This window comes from Trachurus trachurus (genome assembly GCF_905171665.1).
Source record: "Trachurus trachurus genome assembly, chromosome: 5".
NCBI lineage: Eukaryota > Metazoa > Chordata > Actinopteri > Carangiformes > Carangidae > Trachurus > Trachurus trachurus.
In genome coordinates, this window is record NC_139896.1 from 1,795,771 (window position 1) to 1,813,675 (window position 17,905).

At 40.4% G+C, this 17,905-nt stretch overlaps 2 protein-coding genes and 1 long non-coding RNA gene across 3 annotated transcripts in view; 1 reads left to right on the forward strand and 2 right to left on the reverse strand.

Annotated features, from left to right (window-relative positions):
* The window catches only part of LOC310986485, a 252,456-nt gene that overhangs the window by 19,173 nt on the left and 215,378 nt on the right, over positions 1-17,905 (forward strand). The gene's annotated exons all lie outside the window — the stretch shown is intronic.
* On the reverse strand, positions 8,109-9,258 carry LOC310985938 (PAK4-inhibitor inka2-like). Its single transcript, XM_083971618.1, has one exon. It carries the CDS (start codon positions 9,223-9,225, stop codon positions 8,203-8,205), a length of 1,023 nt encoding a protein of 340 aa, XP_083827744.1. The 5' UTR covers positions 9,226-9,258; the 3' UTR covers positions 8,109-8,202.
* LOC310986472 (guanine nucleotide-binding protein G(i) subunit alpha-2-like) overlaps positions 16,761-17,905 on the reverse strand; it is a 94,121-nt gene continuing 92,976 nt past the window's right edge. The window contains exon 9 of the mRNA XM_083972402.1: positions 16,761-17,817. The gene's annotated coding sequence lies outside the window, so the exon portion shown is untranslated. The remainder of the gene's footprint in view (positions 17,818-17,905) is intronic.

The window sequence follows — 17,905 nt, forward strand, 5'->3', positions numbered from 1 at the left end:
CATTAATCACATTCATGCTTCGTCAGACTGGAGGCTGAATCCCCCCTACACACACACACACACACACACACACTCTTCACTTCCTGTCCTCTCTCTGCTGCTGATAGGCTAATAGGAATAGCCTGTGTGTGTGTGTGTGTGTGGATCACATTAAACTCATCTCTCTGGTTTCTGTTCTTCACTCTGACTGCAGGTTAAATTTCCTTCATTCATCCAGTTTGTGGTCTGATATTCCAGCTGCATGAGCTGATCGACCTTTGAGTAGTTACAACTGTTGCATCAGTCAGAAGGAACAAGACTGATGACATATTAAAGTGCATTTATCTGACAATAAATGTCACTATAAGTGTATAATATTTGAGATTCACTAAAGTGCATCATCAGGTTGTATCTGTCATAAAGCACTATTTTTTAAAGTGCATACAGTAAAGTGCCTACAATTATAAATAAGAGAAATAAATACATAAAACTACCCTTAAAGGGGAATTGCTGTTTGAGAAACTCTACAGTTAATGTGTTATTTAGAGGCTGCATTCTGCTGCCCTGTAGACTCCATTATACAGATATACGCGCCTCTCGGCTGGAGCTCATTTCATCACAACCACTTGTAATGACACCAAAGTTATCTGGGGGAGGAAATGATCGGAGTTTATGATAGAAATAAGGTCCAGATTGTAAAAAAAAAGCAGCAATTCCCCTTTAAAGCAGAAGTGAGTGATCCGGTCGTTTTCGCTAATGCTGCGTTCCAGGCAGGCTTTTGAAATCATAAATTACAGCTTCAAGTCACAACTTACTTTGTGTTGAAACTTGTATTCATGTATGTATTCATGTAAAATATTATTGTTACTTGAATTGCATGTTTTTAACATGGACCCCAGGAAGAGTAGCTGTTGCAGTTGTAACAGCTAATGGGGATCCAAATAAACAAATAAACAAATAAACTTACGACTTTGTAGCGTTCCAGGCAACCCACTCGTGTTTTTCCGACCTGTTTTACCTGTGAAAGTCACTATAACGGCCACTCGTAACTTCTGACCGGTGAACTCGTACCAGATCGAACTGGTACCACTTCACGGTCGGAAAAATACAAGTTTCCTTGAACGCACCATAACAGTCCTCGTCGCTACGTCACCACATTCACGGCGTTCCTTGGCTGCACACACAGCCCTGCATGCCGTTCTCTCTCCTCATTGGATAAAAACTGTAGGATACGATAAATGTTTTCTCCTGGGCTCAGAGCAGAGCAGAGTGACTGACAGACCCGTGTTTCAGACCAAACACTCTATGTAAGTGATTGCTGTCGGAAGATAGAACTATTTAAGACTTATATTAACACAAATATATCACTTACTTCCCCTTTAATATTCATAGAGCTGGTTTTTACTGAACCATGTTTTAGCTGTTTCTTTCTCTTATGACCGGCGGTCGTGTGTTCCATGTGGAGTAACCATAAATGGATAAAACCTTCTGTGAATAGAACTGATGAATGGACCCCATACATTCTGAAATACCTCCTGTCTGTCCACTCTCTGAGTGTAAGAAACTTGTTCCAGAGGTAAAACAAAACGTTACACTGCAAAAAATCAAATATCTTACCAAGAATATTTGTCTTATTTCTAGTCAGAATGTCATTTCTAGTCAAAACAAATCTCATTATACTTAAAATAAGACTCATCACATTAAAAAGCAGCTTGTTTTTAGACACTTTTTCCTTCTTTCAAGCAGATTTTCACTTGAAATAATCTGATAGTGGAGCAAGTTTTTCTTCCTTATTACAAGCACAAAAAACTGCTTTCACTGGCAGATTTTTCTACTTATTTCAAGTGAAAATGTGTTTGAAACAAGTGAAAATTATATAAAAACAAGTAAATTTGTAGGTGATGATTTTTGACTAGAAATGAGACATTTTGACAAGAAAGAAGACAAATATTCTTGGAAAGATTTTGAGTTTTTGCAGTGTAGTTCCCTAAAAACCACGCAGCGATTGCAGGTTTATCCATGTCTTTCCATGCTAAGACTTTTTCCCTTTTGCTTGTAGAGAACACATGTTTACGACACAGTGGTTTCTACATTTGACCTGAGCTCTTGTTCCTCCTTGGAAGTCGGTGTTGACATAGTTCCAGTGAAGAAGATCCTCAAGTGAATGAGTCAGCAGGTGAATCCTCCTGTGACGTCTCAGTCAGAGCTCCTTCAGAAACGACAGGAAACAGGAAGTGATCAGTTCAATGATCCAGTTACAGCTCAGATTCACTGATTCTCTGTCTGATTGTCTCCTCAGCCCCTGAACATGTGACCCACCTTCTACCTGTGTTTCATCATCGTTATCATCATCATTATCATCACAACATGGCCGACAGAGGAGGGTATAGGGTCAGTGACGACGAGGAATAAAAACAGTGAGCAACAGTTTTAATGAAGAGGAAGTTTGTTGTGTCCACAGGACTGGACCACCTGGACATCTGTATCTGTATGAATGTTTGTGTGTCTGTACATCTGCCACTCTCTGCTCTCTGAGGCATATTGCACTTTAATGATTTTACTGTATGTTTTTTAGTACTTTACTGCAGCTCCTCTTTTGTACTGTTTTTGTCTTGTTGTGAAGCAGCACTGCTCTCTGTCCGAGAGAAACTTCTCCCATGGGAGACTAATAAATGATTTTGACTTGACTTTTTGGACCACCTGGACCTGGACGTCTGCTGCTCCGCCTCACCACACCGAGGCACCGATGCTCCGAGGCTCCGAGGCCCCGAGGCTGGTTAGTGGTAGTTACGGCTCCTGGAGCTCAGGGTCCAACAGACTGTGGGTGGCAGACGACCTTCACACTGATGGTCTGATGGTCTGGAGGTCTGGAGGTGTGAGATGGTGTGAGATGGTCTTGCTCCAGTGAACGTCATTACTGGAGAGTGTCAGGGGTCACTCAGGGAAACAGAGAGAGTCAAACAGTAGATGAACAGAGATGTGGAGAATAAAGTGGAAGAATACCATGTCAAGAGAGAAGTCAATGTTTCCTCTCTGGTCCATCCACTTAGGAGTGGAGTGAACGATCAGTTGCAGTGTAACGGCTTCTCTACGGCCATCGTTTAATTTCTATCCTGTTATATTTTAAAGCAGAAGTAAGCGATCCGGTGGTTTTGGCTAACTTCCTGTCAGCCGATGGAGGGGGAGCATACGTCAGTCCGACTGCCCAAAAGTCCGACGGCTCATTTCTCCGACTACCCATTCTACAGTGTTAAGGTTAGGTTTAGGGTAAGGTTAAGGGTTAGGGCTACTTAAGTCGGAGAAGTGGGAGGTCAGACTAATGGACGCAAAAATAAAGAAATGTATGGTCGGAGAAATGGGTAGTCGGACAGACGTCATGCGCCCCCGATGGAGTTAGCAGTCCCCGCCCTCGTCCCTACGTCACCACATTCAGGCGCATCCCTTGGCTGCACACACAGAGAGGACTGCCCCTTTATGCCGTTCTCTCTCCTCATTGGATAAAGGTTGTAGGATACAAGGAAAGTTTTCTCCTCGGCTCAGAACAGAGCAGAGTGACTGACAGACCCGTGTTTCAGACCAAACACTCTATGGAAGTGATTGCTGTCGGAAGATACAACTATTTAAGACTTAGATTAACACAAATATTCTGCTTACTTCTGCTTTAACTGTTTTAATATAGTTATCTTCTCATCTGCAGGGACGACGGGTTGAAAAAAGTAAACGCTGCTTTAACCTGGATCAGGACTTCTCTTCTGCTCTTGTCCTACAAGATTAATGTTGATTCATGCATTGTCCCAGTTTTAAATAAATAAATAAACTCCTATCCTATAAGAGGAGGTTATTATGCAACTGCAAACTTCATATTGATATCACATCACATGTTTTCAAAGTATCAAGTAAAGTAGTAAGTATTTTTTAACCTTGTTGTTGTTGTCAACCTATAGGACATTGTATTCAGACTTTATTCTCAACATTTTGACTTTATTCTCAAAGTGCAGAATGAAGTGAATTATTCCTCCCGTGAAATTCTGGGTCTTTACAGACACCGACATTTAAAATAACAATTTGGCCGATGGCCGATACTGGTACTGATTTCTTCAAGTTCTTCATTAGTCCCACACAAACCGACATTTTTCACTCCCTCGACTTCAACAAATTGAATGTGCACGTGTCCCTTTGCATTTCTTCAGAGTCACATCCGCCCAAAAAACAGAAAACAGAACAGGCTTCTCCTCTGAGTCGGCACAATCTGACACTGAACAGATCAACATCGGCCACTGACATTATGTCGGTCAACGAGTATATTTATTATAGCTGATACCGATGTTCAGCCCTACAGTAATTCCTCCTCTCATCTTTCCCTGATGATACTCTTCTGTCACATCGTCCCTCTGAAGACAGAGTCAGGTTTCATTAACAGGACGAAGCCAACTCAGTTTTAATGTTAGAGAACATTTGCATTTACACTATAATGGACCTGAGTGCAGCTCAGTTCAGGTCTGGACCAAACTCCTGTTAATGAGGACACGTGTCGGGTGAAGACTCAGTGAAGATGAAGTTCTCTAACATGTTGAGTCTTTAATCGTGTTGGTGAATAAAGAAAGAAAACGTCCTGAATCAGGAAGTCTGTGAAGGTTGGAGTTGAAATGAAAACAGACATTTATATAAAGTAATGAGCTTTTATATAAACTGTGTCAGTGTGTAAACCGCTGCAGGGACAGAGTGAGACCCATAAACCAGCTCTTAATGTCACACATTCCTGAGAGACTCATCACAGAGACTCTGAGTTACTCTGAGTTTCACAACAAACAGCTTCTTCACCTGAGGCCAAACAGCATCTTAATGTGTTTTTGGCTGCGGTTCCTCTGCAGCTGCTGCTCAACAAGCTGCATGTGAGTTCCTCTCTCATCTGCCAGGAAACTTTTTTTTTTTTGCATTTCACATTTTTTCCCACAGGATCATTCACAGCAAAACATCACGTTTTATCATCGACATCGACCCGCTCATCTCGTCTCTGCACTGCAGCAGCTTTTACTGCCTGCAGTGAAAAACAGATAAAGTTGATGTGCACACTCTTAAACACTGTGATTTGCTGTTCCCGGATTGGGTGCATGTTATTATATAGGTATTTGGTTCACAGATGCATGTGGAGATAAGTCTGAATGATGACTTTGATCCGTTGCTTCTTGTGATGTATTGAAGCTCTGATCCAGCTGCAAACCTCTGCTCACTGACACATCTGCACTGCAAAAACTCAAAATCTTTCCAAGAATATTTGTCTTATTTCTTGTCAAAAAGTCTCATTTCTAGTCAAAACTAATCTCTTTTCACTTAAACTAAGACTCATCACCTAAAAATTTACTTGTTTTGAGATAATTTTCACTTGTTTCAAACAAATTTTCACTTGAAATAAGTAGAAAAATCTGCCAGTGAAAGCAGGTTTTTTGTGCTTGTAATAAGAAAGAAAAACTCCACTATCAGATTTTTCTACTTATTTCAAGTTAAAATCTGCTTGAAAAAAGTAAAAAGTGTCTAAAAACAAGCTGCTTTTTATGTGATGAGTCTTAATTTAAGTAGAATGAGATTTGTTTTGACTAGAAATGACATTTTTGACTTGAAATGAGACAAATATTCTTGGTAAGATTTGGAGTTTTTGCAGTGTGCAGACCCAGATGAACTGCAGCAGGAAGAACCATCTCTCTCTCTCTGCAGACATGATTGGTGAGAGCGGCTGCAGCAGATAGAGGAGCATGGGAACTCTCCCCTCTTTCCCTCTTTACTTTATCTTTACGGCGTCTGCTGCTCTGAATGGATGAGCAAAGAGAAGCAGAGGTGAAGTGATCATTAGCTTATCTCCGTGCATGTGTCAGTCCTTTGTGCCGCGGTGTTTTTCCTCTCCAGCTCTAAACGGCTCCATTAACTGGTAGATAGATAGATGCGATGAGTGGAGAGCTCGGCCTCATAAAGCTCAGAGCTCCACTTCACCTCCGTTACCTCATCCAAACAACTCCATCGTCCTGTTGTTTCCACCCAACCTCTCATACACTGCAAAAACTCAAAATCTTACCAAGAATATTTGTCTTATTTCTAGTCAAAATGTCTAATTTCTAGTCAAAACAAATCTCATTATACCTAAAATAAGAAACATCACATAAAAAGTAGCTTATTTTTGACAGTTTTTACTTATTTCAAACATATTTTCACTTGAAATAAATAGAAAAATCTGATAGTGGAGCAAGTTTTTCTTTCTTATTACAAGCACCAAAAAATTTGCTTTCACTGGCAGATTTTTCTACTTATTTCAAGTGAAAATTAGTTTGAAACAAGTGAAAATGATCTAAAAATAAGTTAATTTTTAGGTGATGAGTCTTATTTAAAGTGGAAAGAGATTAGTTTTGACTAGAAATGAGACATTTTGACAAGAAATAAGACAAATATTCTTGGAAAGATTTTGAGTTTTTGCAGTGTAAGTCTGATAAACCAATTAGAGTCGACTCTGCCTCCTCCAGCTGCTGCAGTGTCGTATCAACCAGACGAAGCCTCGTTGAGCTCAGTGAAACCTGCTTCTGTGTGACTGTAATGAGCTGTAATAGAGCTCAGATGACCCAGACTTCATCAGATACCAGATTATACTGTAGCCTAGGTCACATGATGCAACCAACACATGAGAGGCTGAAATAAGAGTTCATAGAGTTTTAATTTGTGAGAACATTTTTTTATTTCCAATAGCTTAATAATAATAACAACATTATAAAAAGGTGAGAATGGTGAAAATATATAAAAATAAAGGGTTACACTTCACAATGAGGTTCACAAAGTTAGAGTATAGTTACTGAGGAACTATTAGTTATAAGTTAATGGTCAGTTCTTCAGTAACTCCTAATCAAATTACTGAGGAACTAACTATAACTTAAAGTGAGACATCAAAACGAGTAACTACTCTAATTTTGTGGGTCACACTTTATAATAAGTTCACACTATTAAGCTTAAGTGTTAATAAATACTGAATTCATCATTTATAACACATGAAAACTCATTAGTATGTAGTTTATAAACACTACTCATCATTGATAAGCACTAACAGTATTTATAAACTACATACAAATGAGTATTCATACGTTATAAATGAAGAATTCAGTATTTATTAATGTTAACTAATGCTTATACTTCTGTGACCGATGTTGTTTTTGGTTAGGGTGACTTGCCCTGAGCGAGGATCGAACCCGCGGTCTCTCGCACCGCAGGCGACGATGCTAACCGCTTCGCCAAGAGGTTGACAACCGCTAGGCAAGTTGGTTAGCACGTCTTTTATGGATGAGTGAGTTTACTTCCAGTACCGCTAACCGCCACAATAATTTTAATGAGAACAATACGGACGAGGTTTTAGCTTTATGTCACATTTTCACGTCACTATATCACCGCTCTGATGTTTATGAAGTCTATAAAACGAATTGTTGAACAAACATTTTAGTTTAGTTTAGTTTAATAAGTTTATTTGTATCAGGGACAATGTACAAAATAACATTAGTCTCGAGATGAGACGAGATGCCTTGTACCGGATAATAATAAACAATAAACAATAACTCAATAAACGGTCCATGAAAAATATATTTTTTCCAGTGGATATCCTAGTTCCAACATGACTGAGCTAACTGGAGTAGTTTCATGTCGTGTCCCACAACGGGAGGGTTTTAACAGCTGACGTCCTGCTGTTAGCTTAGCTACTGCTGTTAGCTTAGCTGTCAGCAGCAGCAAAGCTAACAGCTAAGATATAAGATAACCATGACTAATTACAATAACGTGCACACAGAAATAGTAATGTTTGTTCAATAATTCGTTTTATAGACTTAACAAACATCAGACTTAGTCAAAACGGTTTTGGCAGCCTGGAGCCCCCACATTTGGTACCTACACCGGTGGCTAACGCTACCAGTTAGCCACTAACGCTACCAGGTAGCTGCTCACTAGAACCGGTGGCTAACGCTACCAGTTAGCCGCTCGCTAGAACGCTACTAAAACCCACTTCCGTTGTGGTGTGATGCAATGGATCATGGGAAAATAAAGTGGTGGATATCCGATGACCTCCGTTACACTTATTATAAAGTGTTACCGTTTTGTGTACCTTAGTTCCTCAGTAACTCTACTCTACTCTGTGTCCCTCGTTGTGAAGTGTTACCACATAAAGTGACTCTGAGGACGTTTTGTCCCGGGGCGTTGTCTGTCTCAGACGTAGCCCACGATGTCGTTGCAGATGATTGGCTGTCGACTGCCCGACTTCATCAAGGCGGCGAAGTGGAAAAAGTCTGAGTCCAGCTGGTTGAGTCCTCCTGAGTGCGACTGGTGGAAGAACGGGACTTTGGGTTTGGTCTGCGCCGCCACGACGACGGGACAGGACAGACGCTTGGAGGCGTTGGCCGCTCTGCTGCTGCGAGACGAGTCTGTGGCTCGGACCCGGACCTTCACCCGGTCCTCCACGCTCTTAGAGAAGCCGGCCAGTTTCCTCCTCACGTGGACCAGCAGGCCTCGGCCTCGGCCCGGCCGCGGACGCTCCGGACGCTCCGGAGACTCGGGAAGGTCCATCCAGTTCTGTATGAGATCTGCAAAGCTGTTGTCTCCCAGCACCAGCGGCTGCCGGTTGCGTCCTCGGGTCAGCAGAGAGTTCGTCCAGTCCTCGGGGTCGGCGGCGAACGACGTCCAGCGCTCCAGACAGGCGTCCGAGGTGGACTTGGGTCTGACGCGGCCGCTCGGCGCCCGGTTGGTGCGGAGACACGCGGACGAGGACACGCGGACGTTCCTGGTCCGTCGCAGGACCACCGCGGCCTCGTCCGGCTGCCACGACGCCTCCGAGTAGCCCGAGTCGAACTCCAGACTCTTGTGGCTGCAGGGCGACGCGAGGCCGAGGCGCAGGCTCAGGCTGACCGAGTCCGAGTTCTCAGAGTTCTCCGAGTTATCTTCCTCCTCCTCCTCCTCCTCCTCCAGCGCGGCGGTGAGGCAGCACGCCGAGTCGTAGGTGCTGGCCGAGCTGCTGGCGTCCGACATCCTGAGGCGTGTGCGCTGTTCCCTCTGCAGAGCGCGCTGCTGACACGCCCGCGCAACGGCGGCGTGGCGAGCCAGCGGCGGGAGCTGGGTGGTAGCGGTGGCGAGGGGGGTTAAGGGGGTCAGGGGGGGCCGGCGGGCCTCGGCGGCGCCACCGCTCCTCCTCCGCAGCTGCTTCAGGTCCTGCAGAGACCGCATCATGTAGTTCATGTGCTCCCGCAGGCAATCGCTGGAGTCACGGAGACAGAGCTGAGGAGAGAGACAGAGACATTAGTACAAAAATCTAAATAAATCTAAGATAAAATCGTGGCTGACAAAACTCTCCGGTAAGGCATCTTGAGCGGTCAAATGCCGCTAACGGGACGAGATCGGTCAAAACGGAGGGTTCAAGCAAAGACGGTTTATTTTGGTTCAAGCTAGCTACATCGAGGGTAGGTTAGCTTCCTGTTTCAAAGTAAAAGCACAAATTCTATCGTCATGGTTTTCTGTATGTAAAGGGAAACGGGTGTTTTATTTTGTGAAAGTAACCGGAAGTGCGTTGGTCACAACGGCTAGCTTGAGTAGCGCCAAATTCGTCCCAACAAAATTGTAAACAGCTGGTATTTAGACAAATGAACGACACACTGCTGATCTAAACGGCTACTTTCTCACCTAAACATGTTTGAAATGTGGATAAAGTGATATATTTACAGAGTTTAGAGCTAAAATGAAATCAGCTTCTGACTGCTGATTTCGGCTCGGGTAGGAGGCAGGCTAACACTACCCATACACTTCCAGTGTTTGAGCTAAGCTAATTAGCGACTTTAGGTGGAGGCAGGCTAACACTACCTATACACTTCCAGTGTTTGAGCTAAGCTAAGCTAATTAAAGGTAAAGGTAAAGGTAAAGGTACTTTATTTGTCACATATACAGCTAGTACAGTGAAATTCTTTCTCTGCATTTAACCCATCCCTGAGGAGCAGTGGGCAGCCGCGGTGCAGCGCCCGGGGACCAACTCCAGATTATGAGCCAGTGCCTTTGGTCAGTGGCGCTGACTGGAGGATCAGGCTAGCTGGCATGTTTTTAGTGGTGGGGGAAACCGGAGCACCCGGAGGAAACCCACGCAGACACGGGGAGAACATGCAAACTCCACACAGAAAGGACCTGGGCGGCCGGGGATTCGAACCCAGGACCTTCTTGCTGTGAGGCAACAGTGCTAACCACTGTGCCACCGTGCCGCCAATAATTAGCGGCGATACGGCTCTATCTCCCTTGTTACTGCACGCACAGTCGAAAGGATGGTGTCTATCTGCTGGTCATGGACTCGGGAGTGAGGCAAGACACGGGAAAAAATGTTGGCATATCCCTTTAAATCTACTCAATCATGCACCCACTAACTATAAGTTCAAATATTAGCTCACTATCCTGCAATCTTTTTAGTGTTGTATCTTAACAGTGTTTTGTTGCGTCTTAACATTGCATTTTATTCTTGCTGTTGTGTTGTGTTTTAAGAGTGTGAAACTTTGTTATTGCTGCTTGTGTGATGATGTTTTATATATTTCTATGTGATTGTCTGTGTTAGATTCATGTTAGTAAATTAATCCAGGAGCAGCAGGGACAGGCTCAGACCTGCTCCGACCAATCAGAGGACAGCTGCTCCTCCACGCTGTCGCCTCACTGGACAAACGAGCTGCGGCTCAATAGACTTCAACACAATGAAGACAGATCATAATAAGTCCGTTAATGAAGTGGACCACACCAACATCTGGAGGAGGAGACGCCCTGACAGACACACTGAGTCACACTGATTCACTCACACACACCTGAGACTGCTACTCTATTACTCTGGTACTCTATTACTCTATTACTCTATTACTCTGCTACTCTGTAACTGTAATGATGATCCATCCACCTTCATCTCCAGAGCAGAAACAGCTGCAGCTCGATCACTTCACTGACACATGGAGGAATAATAATAATACTCATAATAATACTACTGCTACTAAACCTGTTTCCTGTCTGAGACTCTGTGCTCTGATTGGTCGGGATCGGCCAATGAGAGCACAGAGGCTCAGACTCAAATTTAAACACAGGACTCAGAGATCATGTGACGGAGAGAGAGAGAAAGTTTAAGAGAAGAAAAAAAAGAAAAGAGAAGAGAAGAGGAGGTTTTTTTCTGTTTTTCTTTTCAAACACTGAAACTTTTCTCTGTGACTTTGTTCAGTGACGCTGCAGATGAGACACAATGACAACTACAACTACACACTCTGACCTCTGACTCTGTTACAGTCCGTGTTGTGTTCAGGGACCTCCTTCTCTGAGATGTTGATGCTCATCTCTCTGCTGCAGAACACATAACACACACACCGACTGGTCCACATCTGGACTCTCACTGGTTAAAACTGAAACTGAACCAGCTGAGCTCTTGTTTCCATCTCCATGTTTTCTCATATTCTGTTATAAACTCTTTTCTTGTCTGTAACAACATCATCTCTGTCCCATCTGTCCGTCCTGTCCTCCTCTGTCTCTCACCCTGACGTTTCTCCTCAGTCGATGTGAGTTAATTAGTTAGTTAGTTAGTATAAGTTTATTTCGGACATGTAAAAAATATATATATATATAATAGCCTAATACAGTACTGGACAGACATATCAAATAAATAAGACAACACATGAAAATGAAGTAAAATAATTGAAAATAAATAAATTTAATAAGGAATGAGAAGAAGTAAAACGTATTTACTCCCACCCCCTTATTCATAAATTAGCTTCAAGCTTCCTTGTCATTATAATCTATACACAATAAGTTAATTTATGCGTTTATCTAGCTGGATTTATTCTAATATATTATCACTAATGATTATCATCTCTCTAAGAGGAAAAGAGTCTAAGGACAGAGGATGTTGATGTTCATGATGCTGTTTAATTCTCTTGTTGGTATAAACGGACTTTACTACAAGTAAAACTGCCTTGTCTGTTAAAAGTAAAACAACTCCTGCAGCATCTGTCCGCTCCAGATGTTTTAACCAGCTCACACACCGATGTCAACTACACACAAAAATGACAAACACATAAAGATTTTAAAACAACTCACCATTCTCCTCGTGTTTTCTGCAGCGCTCGGTTCCTGCAGCAAGAACCACAGACGGGATTCGAACAGGGTCCCAGTCCCACACACTGACCCACACGGTGCCTCCGGCCGGAATCACTGCAGCAGCAGCGGGGGGAGGAGGACCAGAGAGTCCCTGGTCCTGGTCCTGGCTCTGTCCTGAGTGAGTGAAGCTGGTCTCATCTCAGTGGTTCTGCTGCCTTTTCAGCTCCGCGCTCAGCAGCCAATCACAGAGCAGCAGCCCGCAGCAGCCAATCAGAGCGCAGGAGGCAACGACCGCTCATTTACCTACAAACTTTACTAAACCCAAACCCCCAGCAGCAGCAGCAGCAGCAGCAACATCAGCTGATCTGAGAGCAGCTGCTGAGTTTTTAATTATCTATAAATATCTACAGAGGTGATGAAGGATCAGAGACTTTTCCTTCACTGCAAAAACTCAAACATCTTTCCAAGAATATTTGTCTTATTTCTTTTCAAAATGTCTAATTTCTAGTCAAAACTAAACAATTTTCACTTAAAATAAGACTCATCACCTAAAAATTAACTTGTTTTTAGAACATTTTCACTTGTTTCAAACAAATTTTCACTTGAAATAAGTAGAAAAATCTGCCAGTGAAATCAGGTTTTTTCTGCTTGTAATAAGAAAGAAAAACTTGCTCCACTATCAGATTTTTCTACTTATTTTAAGTGAAAATCTGCTTGAAAGAAGTAAAAAAAAGTCTTATTTTAGGTATAATGAGATTTGTTTTGACTAGAAATAAGACAAATATTCTTGGTAAGATTTTGAGTTTTTGCAGTGATACATGTTATACTGTATGTTTTTCCATATTAAAGTTCATTTGAGAGACACAATGTGAACACAATTTTTAACCTAAGCCCCCTTCCTCATTCCCACTAGTACTGGTAAATACTATATAGCCTATATATATACAGAAATATACTACATACATATTAAAGGAGAGTGAGATCTTAACCTAAAATAATCAATAGATAAATAAATGATAGAATAAACCAGATGAAGATAAATGCAGAGTGAGGATACATAGATAAATAAATGCTTCTTGTTGTTTTCTATCACTTTCTTCTTGACGACGTCTCAGAGGTCAGAGACTAGTGACATCATCACTGACCTCTGACCTCTGACCTCCTGGTCCACTGGACTTTATTCAGTTTGTTTCTATTTTTGCACATTAAATACATAATAAAGTGATAATTAAAACGACTGTGCTGTGAGTTTTATGTTGGGACCACAGATGGAAATTAGCCCTAGAGGCTAAATCTGTGCTGGTACAACCAACTTTTCATGGTTTTACATTTGACTAATGGTATTGTAGCTACACTGTCCTGATATAATAAACTAAACTAAACAGACTGATGATGAACTCTCTGTCAGTCCTTCTCCTCTTCCTCCTCCTCCTCCTCCTCCTCCTCCTCCTCCAGGTGTAAATCACTGTAAATGCCTGAATGTAAATGCTCTGATCTGAATTCTAATTGTAAGTGTGTGTGTGTGTTCGTTCTCTCCATTCAGAGTCTGGATGTTCATGTAAATGTGAATGTGAATGTGAGTGTGTTAATGTGAACAGGCTCATCATCATCATCGTTGCTGCTTCAGTTCAGGTGCAGATTCAGGTTCAGCTTGAACAAAGAGGAAGTGGAGACACGTCCTGACTCCCGACCTGCTGCTGCAACAACACGACACGAAAAAACTCAAAATCTTTCCAAGAATATTTGTCTTATTTCTTATTTCTTGTCAAAATGTCTCATATAGTCAAAACTAATCTCTTTCCACTTAAAATAAGACTCATCACCTAAAAATTAACTTGTTTTTAGATCATTTTCACTTGTTTCAAACTAATTTTCACTTGAAATAAGTAGAAAAATCTGCCAGTGAAAGCAGATTTTTCTTTTGTGTTTGTAATAAGAAAGAAAAACTTGCTCCACTATCAGATTTTTCTACTTATTTCAAATGAAAATCAGCTTGAAAGAAGTAAAAAGTGTCTAAAAACAAGCTACTTTTTCTGTATGTATATGTATAAATATACTTATTTTAGGTATAATGAGATTTGTTTTGACCAGAAATTACATTTTGACTAGAAATAAGACAAATATTCTTGGTGAGATTTTGAGTTTTTGCAGTGCTCCTCCTCCTCTTCCTCCTCCTCCTCCTCCTCCTCCTCCTCCTCCTCCTCCTCCTCCTCCTCCCCCTCCTTTCACTGTGCTGCTAATGGACTCGTCATTATTTCAATTTTCAGCCACTCAGGTCGACTTTTATCTTCAACATCTCTGTGTTTCCACAAACACTAATGGATTTAATCACCCGGCCAGCGTCGTCCATTAGAGTCTCTCTGCAGCTCCACAGTCCTGTCCTGAGTGTCCTCGTCTCAACACTGGAGCTACAGAGGTAAAGTCTGACGGGTTATTGAAGCAACAGAAACAGTGTGTGAACCCAGAACATCTCTCTTTACTGCTGTTCAGATGGAAATAAACTCAGATCTTATTGTTTGGACTGGTCCTAGTCCTCAGACATGAAGCTGCAGCGCCACCTACAGGACACACTGGCTCTGTGGAGGTTTCTATTGGCTTTTACACATAAATCTATAGAGTTATTGATAACACTTTACAATAAGGGTCCCTTAATTAACGTCAGTTAGTACGTTATTAAGCATTAATTAACTGTTTACAGATATATTAACAAAAAAAAAGACATTTAATGAATTTATGATTACATAGATTGTTTAATAGGCGTTGACATAACGATATTGTATTATGCTATTAGTGTTTATTTATTTTGATTTTTTTTAAATTTGATTTTTATTCAATCTGAGATCTTGGAAATGTTTCTGTAAATTCTGTAAAAGTCAATGATAGAATATTCTATTCATTGACTTTTTGTTTTTGTATCTGTGAAACAGCTCTCATGTATTGTGTTATTGTGTTAGTGTGTGATATAATTTGTAAACTGAATATTTAAACAAAGTAAAAAAATAAATTAAAAAAAACTTTACCAGTCCTCATGGTAACAGTAAATAATTTGAGAATTGCCATTTTTGATCAGTGTGCGAGCCTTTTCCTCCTGTTGTTGGCCTACGCACCTGAAAAGAGGATTTTCTTTTCTTTTTCTTTTGACAGTGAACAAGAGCGCAAACACCTTTTCTCCTTTTTCACAGTAAATAATTAAAATCCAGGTAAAAAAAAAAAAACAATCTATTGTTGCTGCTGCTCCACCTCGTGTCCACCAGGTGGCGCCGTCACATCAGTGTAAAAACATCACAGCCCACAGTAACACAGAGAGGATGCATTCAAGTTCATCTGAGTGAGTCAGTGAAGTAAAAACCAACAGAGCAACAGAAACATCTGGGTGAAGAACATCTGGAGCTTCTGACAACACGTCACCTGGAGGGGGCGGGGCCTGTGACGTCACCTGGAGGGAGGGGGGCGGGCCTGTGACGCTACAGCTCACCTGTGAGTGACAGCAGCCAATAAACCATGTGTGTTTGTCTGTTCATTGTATGTTTATTGTTTGAATATTTGTATGTTTGTATATATAAATGTTTAATAAAAAATAAAAATAAAAAGATCACTGATATTTCATGTTTTTTTTGTTTTTTTTATCTCATTTTTATAGTTTATTTCTTTTATTAGACCCATTTATTTTAATTTATTCACTCATTAATTTTGTCATTTCTATATTTCTTATATTATTTATCTAGTACTATATATTATTTATCTAAATATTTTGATAATATTTGTCCTTATATAATTTCGATGTGTGCCTTTGTCATGTCTTGGAATGTCTGTCGCTTTGTTTTTGTTGTTCCTTTTTCACTTGTTCATACTATTTGATGATGAATAAAGTAAAAAAAAAAAAGCCAATAAACCATGTGTAACTACAGCCCATAATACTCCAGCTGTTTGTTGGACAGATGTGCTGCCTCCTCCAGTGTTCATCATCTGTTCTATATAATAATAATGATGATGATGATGATTCTACACACTGAACATTCACATTATAGTTACACAGCTTCTCATCCAATGGTTTTTCTTTATTTTTATCACTTTCTACATCGTAGATTCAAACTGAGACGTCAGAACTATGAAGGAACTCACATGGAGTTATGTAGTAAAAACCAAAATGTCTCTGTCCTCTGAGCTAAACGACTTCATGAAGCTGAGACTGAATCTAAAGTCTGAGAGAAGCAACAGGTGGAGACTGAGAAAAATATAATAGTGTCTTCATGCAAATGTGTGTTAATGTGTTTAACAGTTCATCATCCAGTGGAAGATGAAATGAACTCCAAAAGACATAAAGTTAAACATGAAACACTCTTTTTCAATATTTTAATCAGTCAATCTGGCAGTTTGAACATGGAAAAGAAGATTTTTTTTTATGTAAAGTGAATGTGTCATCTGTAACTTTATGTCTTTAGGAGATCATTTCATCTTCTACTTGATGAACTGTTCACATTAACAGACTTAACTTTTGCATGACACTGTATATAAAACATACATATTCATATTTTTATGTCTTTAGTTTGAATCTACAATGTAGAAAGTGATAACAATAAAGATAAAACATGTTTTTGTGTCCAAACTTGTGTCTGTCAGTGTGAGTTTCAAACCAACATGTGAAGTAAATTCAACACAGAAACAACACAGAGTCAGGTGATCTCTACTTTTATTTAAATTAAAACCATATAGGACTTCTTTTAAAGCATTTTAATATTTACCAAAAAAAAACCACTAACCGTTTTTTTTCTTTTTCTTCTGAATTAGATTTTCGTCTCTCATTAATAATAATCACTATATATATTCATACTGTAGGTGCTATAGGCAGAGGAACAGAGGGAGCAGAGTCATATCTAACAAACTGGTTGTAAACAGAAGTCAAGGCACAGACAAACTGCAACAGACGAGTCGAGGTCCTAGAAAAGTGACAGGATGTTAGCTACACACACACTTTAAATATCCGTTAGAATCAGCTCTGCCTTTTTTTTATCTTCATTTTTTTCTTATATATTTTTTTTAACCTTTTATTTATTTTTTGTTTCATTTTGTAGGAATGTTAGATAATTTGTGCAGATTACAGAGCTAATATTTGTCATGTTGAGTCATGCAGAACGACAATACAACGGCGGTTTTGGCTATGAATGATGAACATACAGTATGTAAACATTATTATTATTAAAAAAAAAAAGCACTTTTATTCCTTTTATTAATCATCATATTCTCTGTCCAGGCCTGACGACTCACTGTGCTTCATCTCTTTTACAAAATAAGCTTCACGTGATTAAAAGTTTAATAATAATTTGCACATCTGAATCTCTAAAAGTAAAATGAATGCATCTTCTTATATAAAAAAGTTTCCTTTGCTTCCTCTAGTAAATTGAAAATAAACATGATAAGACATAAAGAACAAAAAATACAAAATAAATGTTGATTTTTTTTTTTTTTTTTTCAGTTTTTCGTCGTTTTTTCGTCGTTTTTTTCGTGGTCGCAGCCCAGAGAAGAGTCGAGCGGATCAGAAACGGTTGAAGTTGTGCAGAGCTCGTCGACTCCTCTGTCTCTTATAGGTGTCTTTATAAAAAGCAGGTCAAAGGTCAAAGGTCAAAGCAGAATGGTGGTTGGCCAGTGCAGAGTCATTCATGACGTGTGTGTGTGTGTGTGTTCGTTCCCCCGTCGATCGATGTGTGTGGTCATCAGAACTGTTCAAGTGATCTGAGGGAGAAGAGACAAGAAAACACAAGAAGATTCATTACCAAACCAATACAAGGCTATTAGAGGTTTTAAAGGGATAGTTCAACAT

What these genes read in the sequence shown, in the direction of transcription:
- LOC310985938 (XM_083971618.1), bottom strand. Translation starts at nt 9,225, where the DNA reads ATGAACTACATGATGCGGTCTCTGCAGGACCTGAAGCAGCTGCGGAGG.